Raw genomic sequence first — 19,516 nt, forward strand, 5'->3', positions numbered from 1 at the left:
GCCTTGACTAGATGGACCTTTGCTGGCAAAGTAATGTCTCTGCTTTTGAATATACTATCTAGGTTGGTCATAACTTTTCTTCCAAGGAGTAAGTGTCTTTTAATTTCATGGCTGCAGTTACCATCTGCAGGGATTTTGGAGCCCCCAAAAATAAAGTCTGACACTGTTTCTACTGTTTCGCCATCTATTTCTCATGAAGTGATGGGACCAGATGCCATGATCTTCATTTTCTGAAAGTTGAGCTTTAAGCCAACTTTTTCACTCTCCTCTTTCACTTTCATCGAGAGGCTTTTGAGTTCCTCTTCACTTTCTGCCATAAGGGTGGTGTCATCTGCATATCTGAGGTTATTGATATTTCTCCCAGCATTCTTGATTCCAGCTTGTGTTTCTTCCAGTCCAGCGTTTCTCATGATGTACTCTGCATATAAGTTAAATAAGCAGGGTGACAATATACAGCCTTGATGTACTCCTTTTCCTATTTGGAACCAGTCTGTTGTTCCATGTCCAGTTCTAACTGTTGCTTCCTGACCTGCATATAGGTTTCTCAAGAGGCAGGTCAGGTGGTCTGGTATTCCCATCTCTTTCAGAATTTTCCACAGTTTCTTGTGATCCACACAGTCAAAGGCTTTGGCATAGTCAATAAAGCAGAAATAAATGTTTTTGTGGAACTCTCTTGCTTTTTCCATGATCCAGCGGATGCTGGCAATTTGATCTCTGGTTCCTTTGCCTTTTCTAAAACCAGCTTGAACATCAGGAAGTTCACGGTTCACGTATTGCTGAAGCCTGGCTTGGAGAATTTTGAGCGTTACTTTACTAGCATGTGAGATGAGTGCAATTGTGTGGTAGTTTGGGCATTCTTTGGCATTGCCTTTCTTTGGGATTGGAATGAAAACTGACCTTTTCCAGTCCTGTGGCCACTGCTGAGTTTTCCAAGTTTGCTGGCATATTGAGTGCAGCACTTTCACATCATCATCTTTCAGGATTTGAAATAGCTCAACTGGAGTTCCATCACCTCCACTAGCTTTGTTCGTAGTAACACTTTATTTATTTATTTTTTTTTTTAATTTTTAGTTTTTTATTTTTTAAATTTTAAAATCTTTAATTCTTACATGCATTCCCAAACATGAACCCCCCTCCCACCTCCCTCCCCAGAACATCTTTCTGGGTCATCCCCATGCACCAGCCCCAAGCATGTTGCATCCTGCGTCAGACATAGACTGGCGATTCAATTCACATGATAGTATACATGTTAGAATGTCATTCTCCCAAATCATCCCACCCTCTCCCTCTCCCTCTGAGTCCAAAAGTCCATTATACACATCTGTGTCTCTTTCCCTGTCTTGCATACAGGGTCATCATTGCCATCTTCCTAAATTCCATATATATGTGTTAGTATACTGTATTGGTGTTTTTCTTTCTGGCTTACTTCACTGTATAATCGGCTCCAGTTTCATCCATCTCATCAGAACTGATTCAAATGAATTCTTTTTAACGGCTGAGTAATACTCCATTGTGTATATGTACCACAGCTTTCTTATCCATTCATCTGCTGATGGACATCTAGGTTGTTTCCATGTCCTGGCTATTATAAACAGTGCTGCGATGAACATTGGGGTACATGTGTCTCTTTCAATTCTGGTTTCCTCGGTGTGTATGCCCAGCAGTGGGATTGCTGGGTCATAAGGTAGTTCTATTTGCAATTTTTTAAGGAATCTCCACACTGTTCTCCATAGTGGCTGTACTAGTTTGCATTCCCACCAACAGTGTAGGAGGGTTCCCTTTTCTCCACACCCTCTCCAGCATTTATTGCTTGCAGATTTTTGGATCGCAGCCATTCTGACTGGTGTGAAGTGGTACCTCATTGTGGTTTTGATTTGCATTTCTCTAATAATGAGTGATGTTGAGCATCTTTTCATGTGTTTGTTAGCCATCCGTATGTCTTCTTTGGAGAAATGTCTATTTAGTTCTTTGGCCCATTTTTTGATTGGGTCGTTTATTTTTCTGGAGTTGAGCTGCAGAAGTTGCTTGTATATTTTTGAGATTAGTTGTTTGTCAGTTGCTTCATTTGCTATTATTTTCTCCCATTCAGATGGCTGTCTTTTCACCTTGCTTATATTTTCCTTTGTTGTGCAGAAGCTTTTAATTTTAATTAGATCCCATTTGTTTATTTTTGCTTTTATTTCCAGAATTCTGGGAGGTGGATCATAGAGGATCCTGCTGTGATTTATGTCTGAGAGTGTTTTGCCTATGTTCTCCTCTAGGAGTTTTATAGTTTCTGATCTTACATTTAGATCTTTAATCCATTTTGAGTTTATTTTTGTGTGCGGTGTTAGAAAGTGATCTAGTTTCATTCTTTTACAAGTGGTTGACCAGTTTTCCCAGCACCACTTGTTAAAGAGATTGTCTTTACTCCATTGTATATTCTTGCCTCCTTTGTCAAAGATAAGGTGTCCATATGTGTGTGGATTTATCTCTGGGCTTTCTATTTTGTTCCATTGATCTATATGTCTGTCTTTGTGCCAGTACCATACTGTCTTGATGACTGTGGCTTTGTAGTAGAGCCTGAAGTCAGGCAAGTTGATTCCTCCAGCTCCATTCTTCTTTCTCAAGATTGCTTTGGCTATTCGAGGTTTTTTGTATTTCCATACAAAGCTTGAAATTATTTGTTCTAGTTCTGTGAAAAATGTGGCTGGTAGCTTGATAGGGATTGCATTGAATTTGTAAATTGCTTTGGGTAGTATACTCATTTTCACTATATTGATTCTTCCAATCCATGAACATGGTATATTTCTCCATCTATTAGTGTCCTCTTTGATTTCTTTCATCAGTGTTTTATAGTTTTCTATATATAGGTCTTTAGTTTCTTTAGGTAGATATATTCCTAAGTATTTTATTCTTTTCGTTGCAATGGTGAATGGAATTGTTTCCTTAATTTCTTTTTCTACTTTCTCATTATTCGTGTATAGGAATGCAAGGGATTTCTGTGTGTTGATTTTATATCCTGCAACTTTACTATATTCATTGATGAGCTCTAGTAATTTTCTGGTGGAGTCTTTAGGGTTTTCCATGTAGAGGATCATGTCATCTGCAAACAGTGAGAGTTTTACTTCTTCTTTTCCAATTTGGATTCCTTTTATTTCTTTTTCTGCTCTGATTGCTGTGGCCAAAACTTCCAGAACTATGTTGAATAGTAGTGGTGAAAGTGGACACCCTTGTCTTGTTCCTGACTTTAGGGGAAATGCTTTCAATTTTTCACCATTGAGGATAATGTTTGCTGTGGGTTTGTCATAGATAGCTTTTATTATGTTGAGATATGTTCCTAACACTTTATAAGGCCCACTTGACTCCACATTCCAAGATGTCTGGCTCTAGATTAGTGATCACATCATCATGATTATATGGGTCATGAAGATCTTTTTTGTCCAGTTCTTCCGTGTATTCTTGGCACCTCTTCTTAATATCTTCTGCTTCTGTTAGGTCCATACCATTTCTGTCCTTTATTGAGCCCATCTTTGCATGAAATATTCCCTTGGTATCTCTAATTTTCTTGAAGAGATCTCTAGTCTTTCTCTAGTCTTTGTGTCGAAGCTATTCTTAACTTTCTCATCTTTTGCCATCTTGAGAAGCTGAAAATTTTCAAAATGATTCTTGTCCTGATTCTTTTTTTAAACTATCGTTTCTTTAGTTTATCTTACTTTGTTTGCATTTTACTGACGCTACAAGAAAAAATAGGCAGTGCCTGCAACACTTTGACTCTGCTTGGCTATCTTCTTAGCTAGATCATTCAGTTCATTAGGCACATTTCCTACTTTCCACATTACTGAATGTGATAGTGTTGTGAAGTTCTAATACTGCTTAACAAACATCTGCCTTCCTCCAGTTTCCAAAACACTTTTTCATTTCCATTTAAGCCCTTATATGAGAAGCACTCAAAGTCCAGCTTTCTACTAACACACTATTCAGGCAATTTAGGCTTTCTCTTACCATGCTCCTAAAAAATCCTTCCAACCTATGCCTACTGCCAATTTCCAAAGCTGTTCCCATAGTTTTAGTTATTTTTTGTGGCATCACCCCACATCCAGCTTTCAACATCTTTTCTAGTTACCTCTTCCTTTGTAACATATTTAGCAGCTGAAAATAGCAAACATTTATTTCTTATACTTTGGGTGGTCTGGAATCTGGGTATCACTTAACTGGGTCTTCTGCCTCAAGATCTCTCTTGAAGTTCTAATCAAGGTATCAGTTGGGACCATGGGTTTATTTGAAGGTTCAGCCAAAAGTGAGTCTGCTTCCTAGTTCACTCATGTTGTTGTTAGCAGGATTCAGTTCAGATTGTATTGGCTGGGGGCCTCTTTAGGTCCTTGGTCTTGGGGGCCTCTTTCATAAGGCACTTAGACAACATGGCTAGCTGGCTTCCATCACAGCAAGAGAGAGCTGGCAAGGCAGAAGCAAGAATCGTTTGTAACCTAGTCTTGAAAGTAACATCTCATTTGCCCTTACTCTGTTTGTTAAAAGCATCAGTAGGTCCAGCCTCCATATGAGTGAAGGAGCTCATACATGGGCATGAATACCAGGAGGCAGGGGTCATTGGAAGCCATCTTAGCAGCTTTGTGATCCTTGGTCACTATTTGCATGTGAATCTGCATTTACTGGGTTTGAAAATTGGAAGAGTATCTCAAACACACCAATGAAATAATATTTACTTACCATGTAACAGGAGGATCTGCACAGCCTTGTAAATTACTGAAACTTGAAAATAATTTTATAAGCTTAACTTCACACAAACCAAGTTTTACTCCTACACAAGTGTACTGCTTGTTCATGTGCTCATGTGAAGTATGATGAAATATAAAACTTTCAGAGAAAGTTTTACAGTCAAAGCACATTTAACTGTTGGACAAATGAATCAAGTGCCTCCTTTCTTTGTCTTTCTTTTTCCCAGGTACTGATACATGTCAGTGTTTATAAGATACATGAAATTAAATAAAGTATTTTATTCATCCTGATTAATTCTGAGACAAAATTTATTCTTTTACTCTTTTGTTGTTTTTGTTCAGTTGATAAGTCGTGTCTGACTCTTTGTGACTCCATGGACTGTAGGTTGCCAGGCTCCCTATCCTTCACTATCTCTCAGAGCATGCTCAAACTCATGTCCACTGAGTTGGTGATGCTATCCAACCATCTCATCCTCTGTCGCCCCCTTCTCCTCCTGCCCTCAGTCTTTCCCAGTTTCAGCGTCTTTTACAGTGAGTCAGCTCTTTGCATCAGGTGGCCAGAGTATTGGAGCTTCAGCTTCAGCATCAGTCCCTCCAATGAGTATTCAGGGTTGATTTCCCTTAGGATTGACTGGTTTGATCTCCTCACTGTCCAAGAGACTCTTAAGAGTTTTCTCCAGCACCACAGTTCAAAAGCATCAATTCTTCAGCATCAGCTTTCTTTATGGTCCAACTCACACATCCATACATGACTACTGGAAAAACCATAGCTTTGACTAGACGGACCATTGTCGACTAAGAGATGTCTCTGCTTTGGAATACATTGTCTAGGTTTGTCACAGCTTTACTTCCAAGGAGCAGGCGTCTTTTAATTTCATGGCTGCAGTCAGTGTCCGCAGTGATTTTGGAGCCCAAGGAAAGAAAATCTGTCACTGTTTCCACTTTTCCCCCATCTATCTGCCATGAAATTATGTGACTGGATGCCATGTTCTTAGTTTTTTGAATGTTGACTTTTAAGCCAGCTTTTTTCACTCTCTTCTTTCATCCTCATCAAGAGGCCCTTTAGTTCCTCTTTGCTTTCTGCCATTAGAGTGGTATCAGCTACATATCTGCTGCTGCTGCTAAGTCGCTTCAGTCGTGTTTGACTCTGTGCGACCCCATAGATGGCAGCCCACCAGGCTCCCCTGTCCCTGGGATTCTCTGGGCAAGAACACTTGAGTGGGTTGCCATTTCCTTCTCCAATGCATGAAAGTGCAAAGTGAAAGTGAAATCTCTCAGTCGTGTCTGACTCTTAGTGACCCCATCGACTGCAGCCTACCAGGCTCCTCCGTCCATGGGATTTTCCAGGCAAGAGTACTGGAGTGGGGTGTCACTACATATCTGAGGTTGTTAATATTTCTCCTGGCAGTCTTGATTCCTGGTTGTGATTCATCCAGCTCAGTATACCACATGATGTACTCTGCATATAAGTTAAATAAGCAGAGTGAGAATATACAGCCTTGATGTACTCCTTTCCCGGTTTGGAACCAGTCTGTTGTTCCATGTCAGGCTCTAACTGTTGCTTCTTGACTTGCTTCACAGGTTTCCCAGGAGGCAGGTGAGATGGTCTGATATTTCATTTCTTTAAGAATTTTCCACAGTTTGTTGTGATCCATACAATCAAAGACTTTAGTGTAGTCAATGAAGCAGGAGTAGATGTTTTTCTGAAATTTTCTTGCTTTTTCTGTGACAATTTGATCTCTGATTCCTCTGCCCTTTCTAAAACCAACTTGTACATCTGGAAGTTCTAGTTTCATGTACTGCTAAAGCCTGGCTTGGAGAATTTTGAGGATTACCTTGCTAGCATGAGAAGTGAGTGCAGTTGTGTGGTAGTTTGAACATTCTTTGGCATTGCCCTTCTTTAAGACTGGAATGAAAACTGACCTTTTCAAGTCCTGTGGCCATTGCTGAGTTTTCCAAATTTGCTGACATATTGAGTCCAATACTTTAACAGCATCATCTTTTGGGATTTTAAATAGCACAGCTTCTTTCACTCTACACCATTTTCTTTTTTACTCCTTTTTTATTCTTCACTATAGTTTTAGAATTATGATAGTGCAGTAAATATAGGTGGTATAACTCTATGAGTAATTATCCCTTAAACACACATGAAGAAAAATACTGCTGTTTTTGATGTTGGAGGATGGCACTGGGAAGAATGGTTTCAGAGTCCTGTGTTTATCCTAGAAAATATATTTTCATTGAAAGAAGGGAATATTTGAAGTTTTTTTCTTTGTTAGTCATATTTCAATTATTTATTATTCCTGTTCCAAACCTTTTAAACTCTTGGCAGAAAAACCACTGAAATCTCACAGATAGGTTTGCCAAACTGGCCTGAAAAATAACAGTAATTACTTTTTTCCATGGATTATTTTAGTGTTATTTGGTTCAAAACTTGGCTTTGTATGGTCTGATAAATATTGTGATGTTTAGGTTGAAAATGCGTAGTCAGTACATTTGAGTCATTTTTTTTTTTTACGTTTTTTAACTTTTAGAAGAATCATTATTTTTCTTCCATGTTTCCCAGAAAGTACAGGGGTTTGTTTTGTTAGTTGTGCTGTAGTAGATTAAGTTAGAGTGGAAGAAGAGAGTTTGTATAAATGCCTAAAGCTATTTATTTTGTAGTTGCGCATAAATCTCTGACTAGGATTTTGATACTGAGAAAAATTGTGAATGACAATAATAATATTATTAAATAACCTTGTGGATATCTAACCGTGTTTTAGAACACTATTAATACATTTCTTTTCTGGATTATCCCTAATGTGTAAAGTTGTCTTTTTCTCTCTTTTGCAGGTAATATAACATTACGAAGCAAGATGGGTAACATCACAGTAGGTATGTGCTAAGTGGTTGTTGGTAAATTTTATATTCTTTTTAAAATAGCTATATTTGTAATATTTTATTAGAGTACATAAAATCTACAATTTAGCTGATGAGCCCAGTAGTATCCTGATATACCAGTCAGATATAGGCAGACCCAGTATATGAACTGAGGATGAGATGGTTAGGTGGCATCACTGACCCAATGGGCATGAGTTTGAACAAACTCTGGGAGGTAATGAAGGACAGGGAAGCCTGATGTGCTGCAGTCCATGGGGTCACAAAGAGTCAGGCATGACTTAGCGACTGAACAACAATAAATATATGAATTTGTGAAATTATTTCTAAAAGTTCATTAATTCATTATCCTATAAATTCTGTATAATTATAGGTTTGCTATCAGTCAGAATACTGTTAGAATTCTAATTTCACCACTTTCTATTCATGGAAAATTACCTAACTGCTCTGTACCTAAGCTTCCACCTCTGAAAAAAATAGAAATAACAGTAAGTACCTATCAAATGGTGTTCTTGTAAGGATTAAATGAGATATTTAAGTACTTTAGCATAGCATCTGACATATGATCTGCTGCTAAGTCACTTCAGTCGTGTCTGACTCTGTGCGATCCCATAGATGGCAGCCCACCAGGCTCCCCTCTCCCTGGGATTGTCCTGGCAAGAACACTGGAGTGGGCTGCCATTTCCTTCTCCAATGCATGAAATTGAAAAGTGAAAGTGAAGTCGCTCAGTCATGTCCAACGCTCAGTGACCCCATGGACTGCAGCCCTCCAGGCTTCTCTGTCCATGGGATTTTCCAGGCAAGAATACTGGAGTGGAGTGCCATTGGCTTCTCCCTGACATGTGATAAGTACTCAATAAATAATAGCCATTTTAATTATTGTTATTGTTCTAATCCTAAGCCAGAGCTAACAGTGGCTAATGGTCCTTTAGACCTAATCACCATATGTGATGCTATGCCTATGGGAATAAAAGTTCAGATTCCCAGATAGCTTAGATAGAGCTCTTCTCTATCCCTAGTTACACCTGCTTGCCTGTTAGGCGAAGGCAATCTGAGCTCTAAGAGTGGTGGTTGATTTTTAGACCTTAGAGCGTAGGGGTCAGTGGTGGGAAACCAGGATCTTTGTTGAAGAGCTATGGCTTATTGCCAATATGAATGCCCCGGCTTCCTGGTTTTGTCCTTTTGACATTTTACATTTTCTTTTGTGTGTGTGCTGATTGAAATGGTTAATATACTCAACAGTCCTTTTCACTATAACTTCTTCTGGATTCTCAGAATTAAGGTGCACATCTCTTTTTAAATTTTCTGGACATTGTAACCTTTATGTTCAGTGAGGGATAAATAGAAGATAAAGGCTTCCTAAGTGATAGTTGTAAATCATTTTAACTGAAAACATGACAGGATTTACCTTTATCCCAGAGAGAAATCAAAATTTACTGCTGACTCTTCAGGCCATTCCATCAGAGGGTGCATCTAGGGTTAGTAAGGAAAGTTTCTAGGGTGAAAAAAAGATACACTAGTAAAAAGCTGAGCTATCTGGTTGGGGAGAGAGTCCTAGACATGGGTAGAGTTTGTAGCAGTAAGGGAAGGGGAGGAAAGAAGGGAATATTTCAAATTGGGAGGCACAGTAAGTTTCACTGCCCACTAGCAGGCCCTTTAGGCAGATGAGAATTTGAGAAATACTTATATGATAATGCTAGTATTATTGTTGGATGGAATTGTGGGAATGTAAAGGGAAAATCATTCTTTCTAAAATTGGAAATAAATGCGTTATTACCCATACTGAAAAAGAATAGCAACAGCCTGGATGAAATGAACAGTAATTTACATCTTTGAAGATGGTTTCACGCTGTATAAATGATTAACCATACAAGTTTTAAGGGCTTCCCTGGTAGTTCAGCTGGTAAAGAATCTGCCTGCAATGTGGGAGACCTGGGTTTGATCACTGGGTTGGGAAGATCCCCTGGAGAAGGGAAAAGCTACCCACTCCAGTATTCTTTCCTGGAGAATTCCATGGACTGTAAAGTCCATGGGGTGGCAAAGAGTTGGATACAACTGAGTGACTTATACACACACACATACACAAACTAATCTGGATGGGGCTGGGAAGAGTGGGTTGTATCTTTCTCTTTCCTTTTTCATTTTATTATCTATAAGACAGTAAGCCACAATGTTTTAACCTTAATAATAGTGTTCATTTCTTAAATTCCTTTAATTCCTTGAATATCTCTATGAAGACTTTGGAAGAAAGTATAAATTATGTCACTGTTTATATTGGTCTTAAAATTCTGTTAGCATTTGAAGACAGCCCTGAATATGGCAAAAACTAGTCCACATATATTTACCAAGTGCCTGCTCCATACCAGGAACTCGTGTAGATACTGGGGAATATGTTGGTCAAAAGATATTGTCTTCATGCTCACCTTTGGGCTGAGAGGAAAGATAGTAAGTATGTGAATGATAAAAGATAATTTCACATAGTGTAATGAATAAATAAGAGAGGGTAATGTAATAGAGCAGAAAGAAAGCTGCTTCATTTAGCGATCAAGGAGAGTCTAGAGAAGAGATACTTGAATTAAGGTCAGAATAATGGGGAAAAGGCATGTAAAATTCTGAATGCACAGCTCCATAGATATAGAGGACAGCCAGTGCAAGCCCTTACATGGAATGAGTTTATCAGTTTGCAGAGAAGATACATTCACAAAAATTGAGCAAAGTGTCATTTTTCATTTATATATATCTTTAATTTCTCTTACCTTGTTTTTTAGTTTCCAGTGTAGTGGTCTGAGATATCTGGTTAAATTTGCTTTTTGGACCCCATTGTGAATGGAATTTTAGAAAATTTCACTTTCTAATGGTCTACTGCTGGTATATAAAAAAAATACAAATGACCTTTATTCATGGACTATGTTTCTTGTGAGCTTGCTTAATTTATTTATTCTAAATAGTGTATTTTTTAGAATCCAGAATTCTTTTCTATGTAGGCAGTCATTCCATTTGCAAATTAATACAGTTTTATCGCTTTCTTTCCAATCTGTTTTCCTTTTTTCCTCTTTTGCCTCATTAGGCTAGGAAGGTTCTGCAGCACAATATTGAATAATAGTGGCAGATTGTTCCCAATCCTAGTATCCAGTATTAGACGGAATACAGTCAGTGTTTTCCCTTTTAAGTATGATGTTAGCTATGCAGTCTTTTCATAGATACTCTTTATCAGACTGAGGAAATTCTTTTTATTCCTAGTTTCCTGCAAGTTTTTTTTTTTTCTTTCCTTTGATCATGAATGGATGTTGAATTTTGTCAAATGTATTTTCTATATTTATTGAAATGATTGCTTTTTTAAATTCCTTTTTTACTCTATTAATGATCAATTGCATTGATTTTTGATGTTAACTAACCTTGTATGGTTGGATGGCATCATCAACTCGAGGGACATGGGTTTGGGTGGACTCTGGGAGTTGGTGATAGACAGGGAGGCCTGGCCTGCTGCAGTTCATGGGGTTGCAAAGAGTTGGACACAACCGAGTGATTGAACTGAACTGAACTGAACTTTGTATTCCTTGGATCAACCATACCTAATCATGATGTAGTATCCTATTTATGGCAGAAAGTGAAAAGGAACTAAAGAGCCTCTTGATAAAAGTGAAAGAGGAGAGTGAAAAGCTGGCTTAAAACTCAACATTCAAAAAACTAAGATCATGGCATCTGGTCCCCATCACTTCATGGCAAATAGATGGGGAAACAATGGAAACAATGGCAGATTTTATTTTCCTTGGCTCCAAAATCATTGAAGATGGTGACTGCAGCCATGAAATTAAAAGATGCTTGTTTCGTGAAAGAAAAGCTGTGACAAACCTAGACAGCATATTAAAAAGCAGAGACGTTACTTGACTGACAAAGGTCTGTCTAGTCAAAGCTATGGTTTTTCCAGTAGTCATGTATGGATGTGTGAGTTGGACCATAAAGAAAGCTGAGTGCTGGAGAATTGATGCTTTTGAACTGTGGTGCTCGAGAAGACTCTTGAGAGTCCCTTGGACTGCAAGGAGATCAAGCCAGTCAATCCTAAAGGAAATCAGTCCTGAATATTCATTGGAAGGACTGATGCTGAAGCTGAAGCTCCAATACTCTGGCCACCTGATGCAAAGAGCTGACTCATTATAAAAGACCCTGAAAGTGGGAAAGACTGAGGGCAGGAGGAGAAGGGGCAACAGAGGATGAGATGGTTGGATGGCATCACTGACTTGGTGGACATGAGTTTGAACAAGCTCCAGGAATTGGTGATGGACAAGGAAGCCTGATGTGCTGCAGTCCATGGGGTTGCAAAGAGTTGTACATGACTCAGCGACTGAGCTGAATTGATCCTATTTATACATGTTGGGTTGAGGTTGCTCTTTTTTTTTAAAGATTTATTTATTTATTTTATTTATGGCTGTGCTGGGTCTTCGTTGCTGCATGTGGGCTTTCTCCAGTTATGGCAAGCGGAGGCTACTCTCTAGTTGCTGTGTGTGGGCTTCTCATTGCAGTAGTTTCTCTTATTGTGGAGCACAGGCTCCAGGGTGCATGGGCTCAGTAGCTGTGGCTTGTGGGCTTTGTACAGGCTCAGTAGTTGTGACGAATGGACTTAGTTGCTCCACGGCATGTGGTTTCTTTCCAGACCAGGGATTGAACCCATGTCCCCTACATTGTCAGGCAGAGTCTTTACTACTTAGCCACAATGGAAGCCTTGTTGCTAATATTTTGTCAAGGATTTTGTATTCATGTTTATGATGAATGCTGATCTGTGATTTTTTATTTTGTAAAATCTCTGTAGGTTTTATTATTAGGATTACACTATCCTTATAAAATGAAGTTGAATATATATATTCATATATAATCTCTGTCCATATGTGTGTACAACAGATGAGAGGGAAAGGAACACCTAGTGGGATGGGAACATGGATAAACATGAACAAGCAGTTCCCAGAAGAAATACTGTATATACATATACAGTGTTGTTTGACCTTACTGCTAACCTAAAGCACCTAAGTATAAACCATCATGACTTAAAACATTGATAACATCCATTGTTGGGAAAGTTAGGGTGAAACAGGGATTCCCATCAATTGTTAGTTCAGATATAAATTGATCATTATGTAAGTCAGTTTGTAAATGTATATTAAAATGGAAGCATCTACATTTGCTTTGTTCTAGCACTTCCTCTTTTAGAACTTTATCTCAAGGAGAGAGTCTGGTAAGGAAATAAGGATATATCCATGAGGTTATAAAGATATATACGTGATGTATATATATATGTCATCTCTGTTTTTAGTAGCAAAAGAAAGTATACATTTTAGGTTGTTCCCAGTAAGAGAATAACTAAATATAGTATGATACAGTCATAAAGTGAATGTTCTTCAGCCTTTAACCATATAATTACTTAGGTCTGTAGTATACATTATAGAAGGATATTCCTGACATTTAATTAAATGAAAAAAATAGTAAAACATTGTACTATTATTTCAAAATATGCTTTCATATTGAGTATTAAATCAGAAAAAAGAAGGGAAGGAAGGAGAATGAGAGTGGAAGTAAGAGGAGACCACAGCAGAATTCAGTCAGAATTTATATAGAAATCAAAGTTGTTTGGATCCTGTTACAGGTTTCTTCCTTTGAATATATCTGGACCTAAGTCACTGATTTGTGGGAATAGATCCCATTTTTACTGACAACCAGAGCAGGAGATGTCATACAATTCATCAGGAGCCCACTTGAGTTCTTTTGTAAGTCAAAAATCAGCACTGCTGATTTTTTGTTTAATAAGAGCATACTGTGTAAAAGATTAAATATATAAACAAATAAGCTGACAAAATCTTTATGCAAGTCATTATAATCCTGTAGGATTATGATATGCTGTTTCCCACTTTAATAAATTAGATGGAAACAAGTCTGTTAGTCGTAGAAAATAGTAAGCAATCAGGGTCAATGAAGAGTCAGAACTGCCCTGAGACAACAATTTTTTTTCATTTCTGTAAGCAAGAGTTATGTACCTATCTGTACATTATTGAAGTCTTAGAAAAAAGAACTGATTTTACTAAATTGGTGAATCTTTGTCTTAAATAGAATCAAATTTAACATTGTGATTTTTTGTGGGGATGGAAGCTCATTTTCTTAAAATGTTTTGCTATAGGAGCAGCAGACTTTATCTGTAAAGAGCCAAATAGTAAAAATTTTGGACTCTGTGAGCCACAGAGTCTATGAATACTCCGCAGCTTTCTCATTTTGATATGCTAGCAGCCATTGACAGTATACAAACAAATGGATGTGTCTGTGTTCCAATAATACTTTATTAATAATAAGAAGAGGTGGACTGTAATTTGACGACCCTGCTATAGAATCTGAAGACCATTGTTGTTATGATTCTGGAGAAATATTGGGTCTGGTACCTTAATCCCAAAGGTGACAAGTGGGTAATATTTTATTTGAAATTTCTTGATTGGTTGATTTTTGTTTTCCTTAAATCAGAAGATTTGTTGGACAAAGTTGAGGCAGCTCAGAAAATCAAGACAACCTAATTAAAGTCACTTCATAACTTGAGTTTTGAGAAATTGAGATCAGTAGAAGCAAAACAATTACAAAGAAACAAAAAGTTTAGATACCTGAGAAGGAAATTTGTTAGTCTACCAGAGGTTTCAAAATATTGGAATGGATGTAGAGAAAAAGCTATACAACATTATCAAATTGGAATATTAACAGACTAAAGATGATACAGGTATTATATTGTCTAATTTCAGGAAAATAGATTGTGTTATCTCCATGGTTCCTTTTAAAAAGAATACATGTAATTATGGTCCTTTAAATCTAGTTTAGATAATATAATTGATCTGCTTCTTAGGTAATCTCCACAATCATTTGTATTTTATATATACATTATAATCTACATACAAACGGAGAAGGCAGTGGCAACCCACTGCAGTATTCTTGCCTGGAAAATCCCATGGACAGAGGAGCCTGGTAGGCTGCAGTCCATGGGGTCACTAAGAGTCAGACACGATTGAGCGACTTCACTTTCACTTTTCATTTTCATGCAATGGAGAAGGAAATGGCAACCCACTCCAGTGTTTTTGCCTGGAGAATCCCAGGGATGGCGGAGCCTGGTTGGTTGCCGTCTATGGGGTCTCACAGGGTCAGACACGACTGAAGCGACTTAGCAGCATAGAAAAACCCTGTTCTTCCTAATTTCCATAATACATTTAGAGCTCTCTTAGAAGCTGAAGCTCTATTTTTAAAAAAAATTGATTCAGTTCAGTTCAGTTCAGTTGCTCAGTCGTGTCCGACTCTTTGCGACCCCATGAATTGCAGAGCGCCAGGCCTCCCTGTCCATCACCAACTCCCGGAGTTCACCCAAACTCATGTCCATCGAGTCGGTGATGCCATCCAGCCATTTCATCCTCATCCTAATTTTCCTTAGACTTATATTTTTAAAAACAGTATCTTTCCTCTGGAATACCTGGTCATCTTCCATTTTTAAAAAGTCAGTAAGAGAAAGCAGGGCTTGATAGTAGATAATGGTGGAATAGAAGTTGCTCATCCAGCCTTACTTTGCCTGTTCTATGTTCCCTCTCTTGGAAGGCACTGCCAGGAGCTGTGTACTGGGAATTTATATGTTTTAAAAAGGGATCTTTTCATAGTTTTTTTTGGAGGGGGTGCCGGTAGTAGCAGTTGCTGTTTCTTATAAGCCCAGCCTGCTGTAAGCTACCTTTCTAACATAGAATACCTAGGGGCAGGACATTACTTTAGAAAATTTTCCTCAAAGTGACCTTAAAATTCTGCCTTTGCAAATCCTTTACATCCTGTATATAAAATTTGTTCCTTGTTCTTGAAATTAGTGTAGCTTTGGAAGTATAGGAATCAAATTGCAAAATCATTATCTTTTGTGTTGCTGTTCCTTAGTTATCTGCATGTTGAAATGAGGTAAAATTATAAAAATTCAGAAGAACTTTCTGAATGCGTTTGAACAATTTCAAGAGAATTCTCCCTTTATCTGAAAGAAAATAGAAAAGTTTGGAATTTTAGCCTTTTGAGCTTAGTTGTTATTCTTTGCTTAATAGCAGAGTATATGTTACAAATATCTATTTATTTGGTTATATATAGTGTTAGCTGGTAGCTGACATCGGTTTTTCCCTTTTGTGTGTGTAATTTTCCAGGAAGACTCAGTGGTCTCTGTCAGATGAACACAGTCTTTTTCCAAAGTTGTGGTTATAGAAAACTCTCTATGGGATTTTATTTATTCCAGTCAGTGTCTGTACTAGTAATGTTTGTTCACTTAATCTCTAATGCTTTTTTCCTTAAGGCTTCTTCCAAGATCTATAATAGAATTATCTGTTTTATGAATCTCCAAAAAATGAAATTCTATGAATGAAACCTTAATTTGACTCTTGGTAGTACGTGAACCATGAACTTCCAGATGTTCAAGCTGGTTTTGGAAAAGGCAGAGGAACCAGAGATCAAATTGCCAGCATCCGCTGGATCATGGAAAAAGCAAGAGAGTTCCACAAAAAGATCTATTTCTGCTTTATTGACTATGCCAAAGCCTTTGACTGTGTGGATCACAATAAACTGTAGAAAATTCTGAAAGAGATGGGAATACCAGCCCACCTGACCTGCCTCTTGAGAAACCTATATGCAGGTCAGGAAGCAACAGTTAGAACTGGACATGGAACAACAGACTGGTTCCAAATAGGAAAAGGAGTATGTCAAGGCTGTATATTGTCACCCTGCTTATTTAACTTATATGCAGAGTACATCATGAGACACGCTGGGCTGGAAGAAGCACATGCTGGAATCAAGATTGCTGGGAGAAATATCAATAACCTCAGCTATGCAGATGACACCACCCTTATGGCAGAAAGTGAAGAGGAACTAAAAAGCCTCTTGATGAAAGTGAAAGTGGAGAGTGAAAAAGTTGGCTTAAAGCTCAACTTTCAGAAAATGAAGATCATGGCATCCAGTGTCATCACTTCATGGGAAATAGATGGGGAAACAGGGGAAACAGTGTCAGACTTTATTTTGGGGGGCTCCAAAATCACTGCAGATGGTGACTGCAGCCATGAAATTAAAAGACGCTTACTCCTTGGAAGAAAAGTTATGACCAACCTAGATAGCATATTCAAAAGCAGAGACATTACTTTGCCAACTAAGGTCCATCTAGTTGAGGCTATGGTTTTTCCAGTGGTCATGTATGGATGTGAGAGTTGGACTGTGAAGAAGGCTGAGTGCCCAAGAATTGGTGCTTTTGAAGTGTGGTGTTGGAGAAGACTCTTGAGTGTCCTTTGGACTGCAAGGAGATCCAACCAGTCCATTCTGAAGGAGATCAGCCCTGGGGTGTCTTTGGAGGGAATGATGTTGAAGCTGAAACTCCAGTACTTTGGCCACCTCATGTGAAGAGTTGATTCATTGGAAAAGACTCTGATGCTGGGAGGGATTGAGGGCAGGAGGAGAAGGGGACGACAGAGGATGAGATGGCTGGATGGCATCACCGACTTGATGGACATGAGTCTGAGTGAACTCTGGGAGTTGGTGATGGACAGGGAGGCCTGGCGTGCTGCGATTCATGGGATCGCAAAGAATCGGACACGACTGAGCGACTGAACTGAACTGAATTAATTTTTAGTTCCATTCATTTGTATTAAAGTGAAGAATGAAGTTGCTCAGTCGTGTCCGACTCTTTGCAACCTGGTGGACTGTAGTCTACCAGGCTCCTCTGTCCATGGGATTCTGCAGGCAAGAATACTGGAGTGGGTTGCTGTTACATAGCTTTTAAAATATTACCTTTGCTTTCTCTTTTGAAAACACATCTTGAATTTTAATTTTTTTGACAGCCTCTAGTGGGTGGGCCAGTATTAGAGCTCAAGACTGATAACATGAGTGTATAATTTATTAATGGATTAGGATATAATTACTTATAATTACTGTTGTTTATGTCCCATGTGAAGAGAAAAAGAAGTGAAAAGCATTGTTTATGAGCTATATAAAAATTTTGTGGTTTCCTCTAGTAATAGCAAGAAATTAAATATTGTTTCAAATATTTTGCTTTGTTCAGCTTGGGGTAATACACATTTTGTAGTTTTTTGTTTTTGTTTTTTACCATAATATATTTTTACTTGGCTTCTTTAGGATGCAGTAAGAAGTTTTTCTTTAGGATGCAGTAAGGCAGGAGAAGGGGATGACAGGATGAGATTGTTGGATGGAATCACTGACTTCATGGACATGAGTCTGAGCAAGCTCCGAGAGTTGGTGATGGACAGGGAAGCCTGGCATGCTACAGTCCATGGGGTCACAAAGTGTCGAACACTGCTGAGTGACTGCATTGAATTGAATTGATTGAAGAAGTTTTTATAGAAGTTTCTCTTGGTACCTGAGGAGAGAAATATTCATCTTTGTCCAGCTGCTGCTGCTGCTGCTGCTAAGTCACTTCAGTTGTGTCTGACTCTGTGCAACCCCATAGACAGCAGCCCACCAGGCTCTGCCATCCCTGGGATTCTCCAGGCAAGAACACTGGAGTGGGTTGCCATTTCCTTCTCCATTGCATGAAAGTGAAAGTGAAGTCATTCAGTTGTGTCCGGCTCTTTGTGACCCCATGGACTGCAGCCTACCAGGCTCCTCTGTCCATGGGATTTTCCAGGCAAGAATACTGGAGTGGGTTGCCATTGCTTTCTCTGCCTTTGTCCAGCTACTCCACGTCATATATCTCCAGTGGCTTAACTTCCTAAATTCAGTGTTCACTCGTGACACTTAAAAATTAAATACATTGGATCTGATAAATGGCATTTTGAATATAGGTTAGAGATAAATTATAAATTATCTTGAAGTCACATTTTAAACTATTTATTCCCCAGTTTTTGTCTTTGTTTAAAGTCTTAAACATTTATTTTAAAGAAGAATGATGGTTCCTTTGTGAGTATACAAATTTTTTTCCTTCACATTTTATAAAAAGTGTATAATTTTTGGCATTATTTTCACCGTACTCCCTAATTTGTTTCTACCGTCGAGTAATAAAAGTGTCTAATAAAATATGCTTTTTACAAGATCTCTCTAAAAAATATGCTTTGATCTTCAAATAGGACAATCAAATAGACAAATTAATAGAAAGGACAATCGAATAGAAAAACTCAAAAGTTCTGTTGCTGTGGGAAAGGATGAAAAAGGAGAAGCTATACAGCACCAACTCTTCACCACAGTTATCTTGCTTCTTTATCTGACTGTCAGCATTCCCTGAAACTTGAAATATTAGATGATTGAAAACTGGGGTCAGTGATGACAAAGGGAAATCTGAGTGTCAAACCAGGACCACCTTAATTATGATTTTCTTCCCTTGACTTAAAGATAATTTGTTCAGTTCCCAAAACTTGAAATATTTAGATATAAATGAACTTCACCCACTTTTCATGTCATTCCTTCCCCTCCACATCTCTCTAAGAAATACAACAAAATCTTATGTAATGTAGTCTTTCACTGTTAGCTGCACTTTTTAGTACTAGCTCATTTGCTAAAAGGAGAAAATATAAGAGTTTTTATTTTTATTAACTTTGCTACTACTTCTATGTGACTGTATATGAGATAGAATTTGAAGGGTTAATGCGGCCACAATAAGGAAAAAGTGGAGATGTACTGCTTGCAAACAAGATGTTTTGCCAAGAAGATGGACACAGCCTTGAGATTAATGGTCCCTTGCAAATAAGGAAACATTCCCTTCTTGTGATAAGGGTTCTGGACAGACTCTGCAGTAGGCTGGAATTTCACTCCCTTTTGCTGTATGATAACATTTATGCACTTGCGCTGTACTGAACAAGTTTGGTCCATACAGTCTGGAATTCTGCCCAGGGGGGCTATATAAAAATAAACTGCGAGCCTGCTTGCTTGCGCAGTTATTATTTTCCCTCTGGCCA

The 19,516-nt window shown here is 38.3% G+C and overlaps 1 protein-coding gene across 2 annotated transcripts in view; it reads left to right on the top strand.

Annotated features, from left to right (window-relative positions):
- FAM185A (family with sequence similarity 185 member A) overlaps positions 1-19,516 on the top strand; it is a 112,879-nt gene that overhangs the window by 49,004 nt on the left and 44,359 nt on the right. For both annotated transcript variants that reach the window (XM_069587816.1, XM_069587817.1), the window contains exon 5: positions 7,551-7,592. In XM_069587816.1, coding sequence (XP_069443917.1) covers positions 7,551-7,592 — 42 coding nt within the window. The remainder of the gene's footprint in view (positions 1-7,550; positions 7,593-19,516) is intronic.

The sequence above is a fragment of the Ovis canadensis genome, chromosome 4 (genome assembly GCF_042477335.2).
Source record: "Ovis canadensis isolate MfBH-ARS-UI-01 breed Bighorn chromosome 4, ARS-UI_OviCan_v2, whole genome shotgun sequence".
NCBI classification, from domain to species: domain Eukaryota; kingdom Metazoa; phylum Chordata; class Mammalia; order Artiodactyla; family Bovidae; genus Ovis; species Ovis canadensis.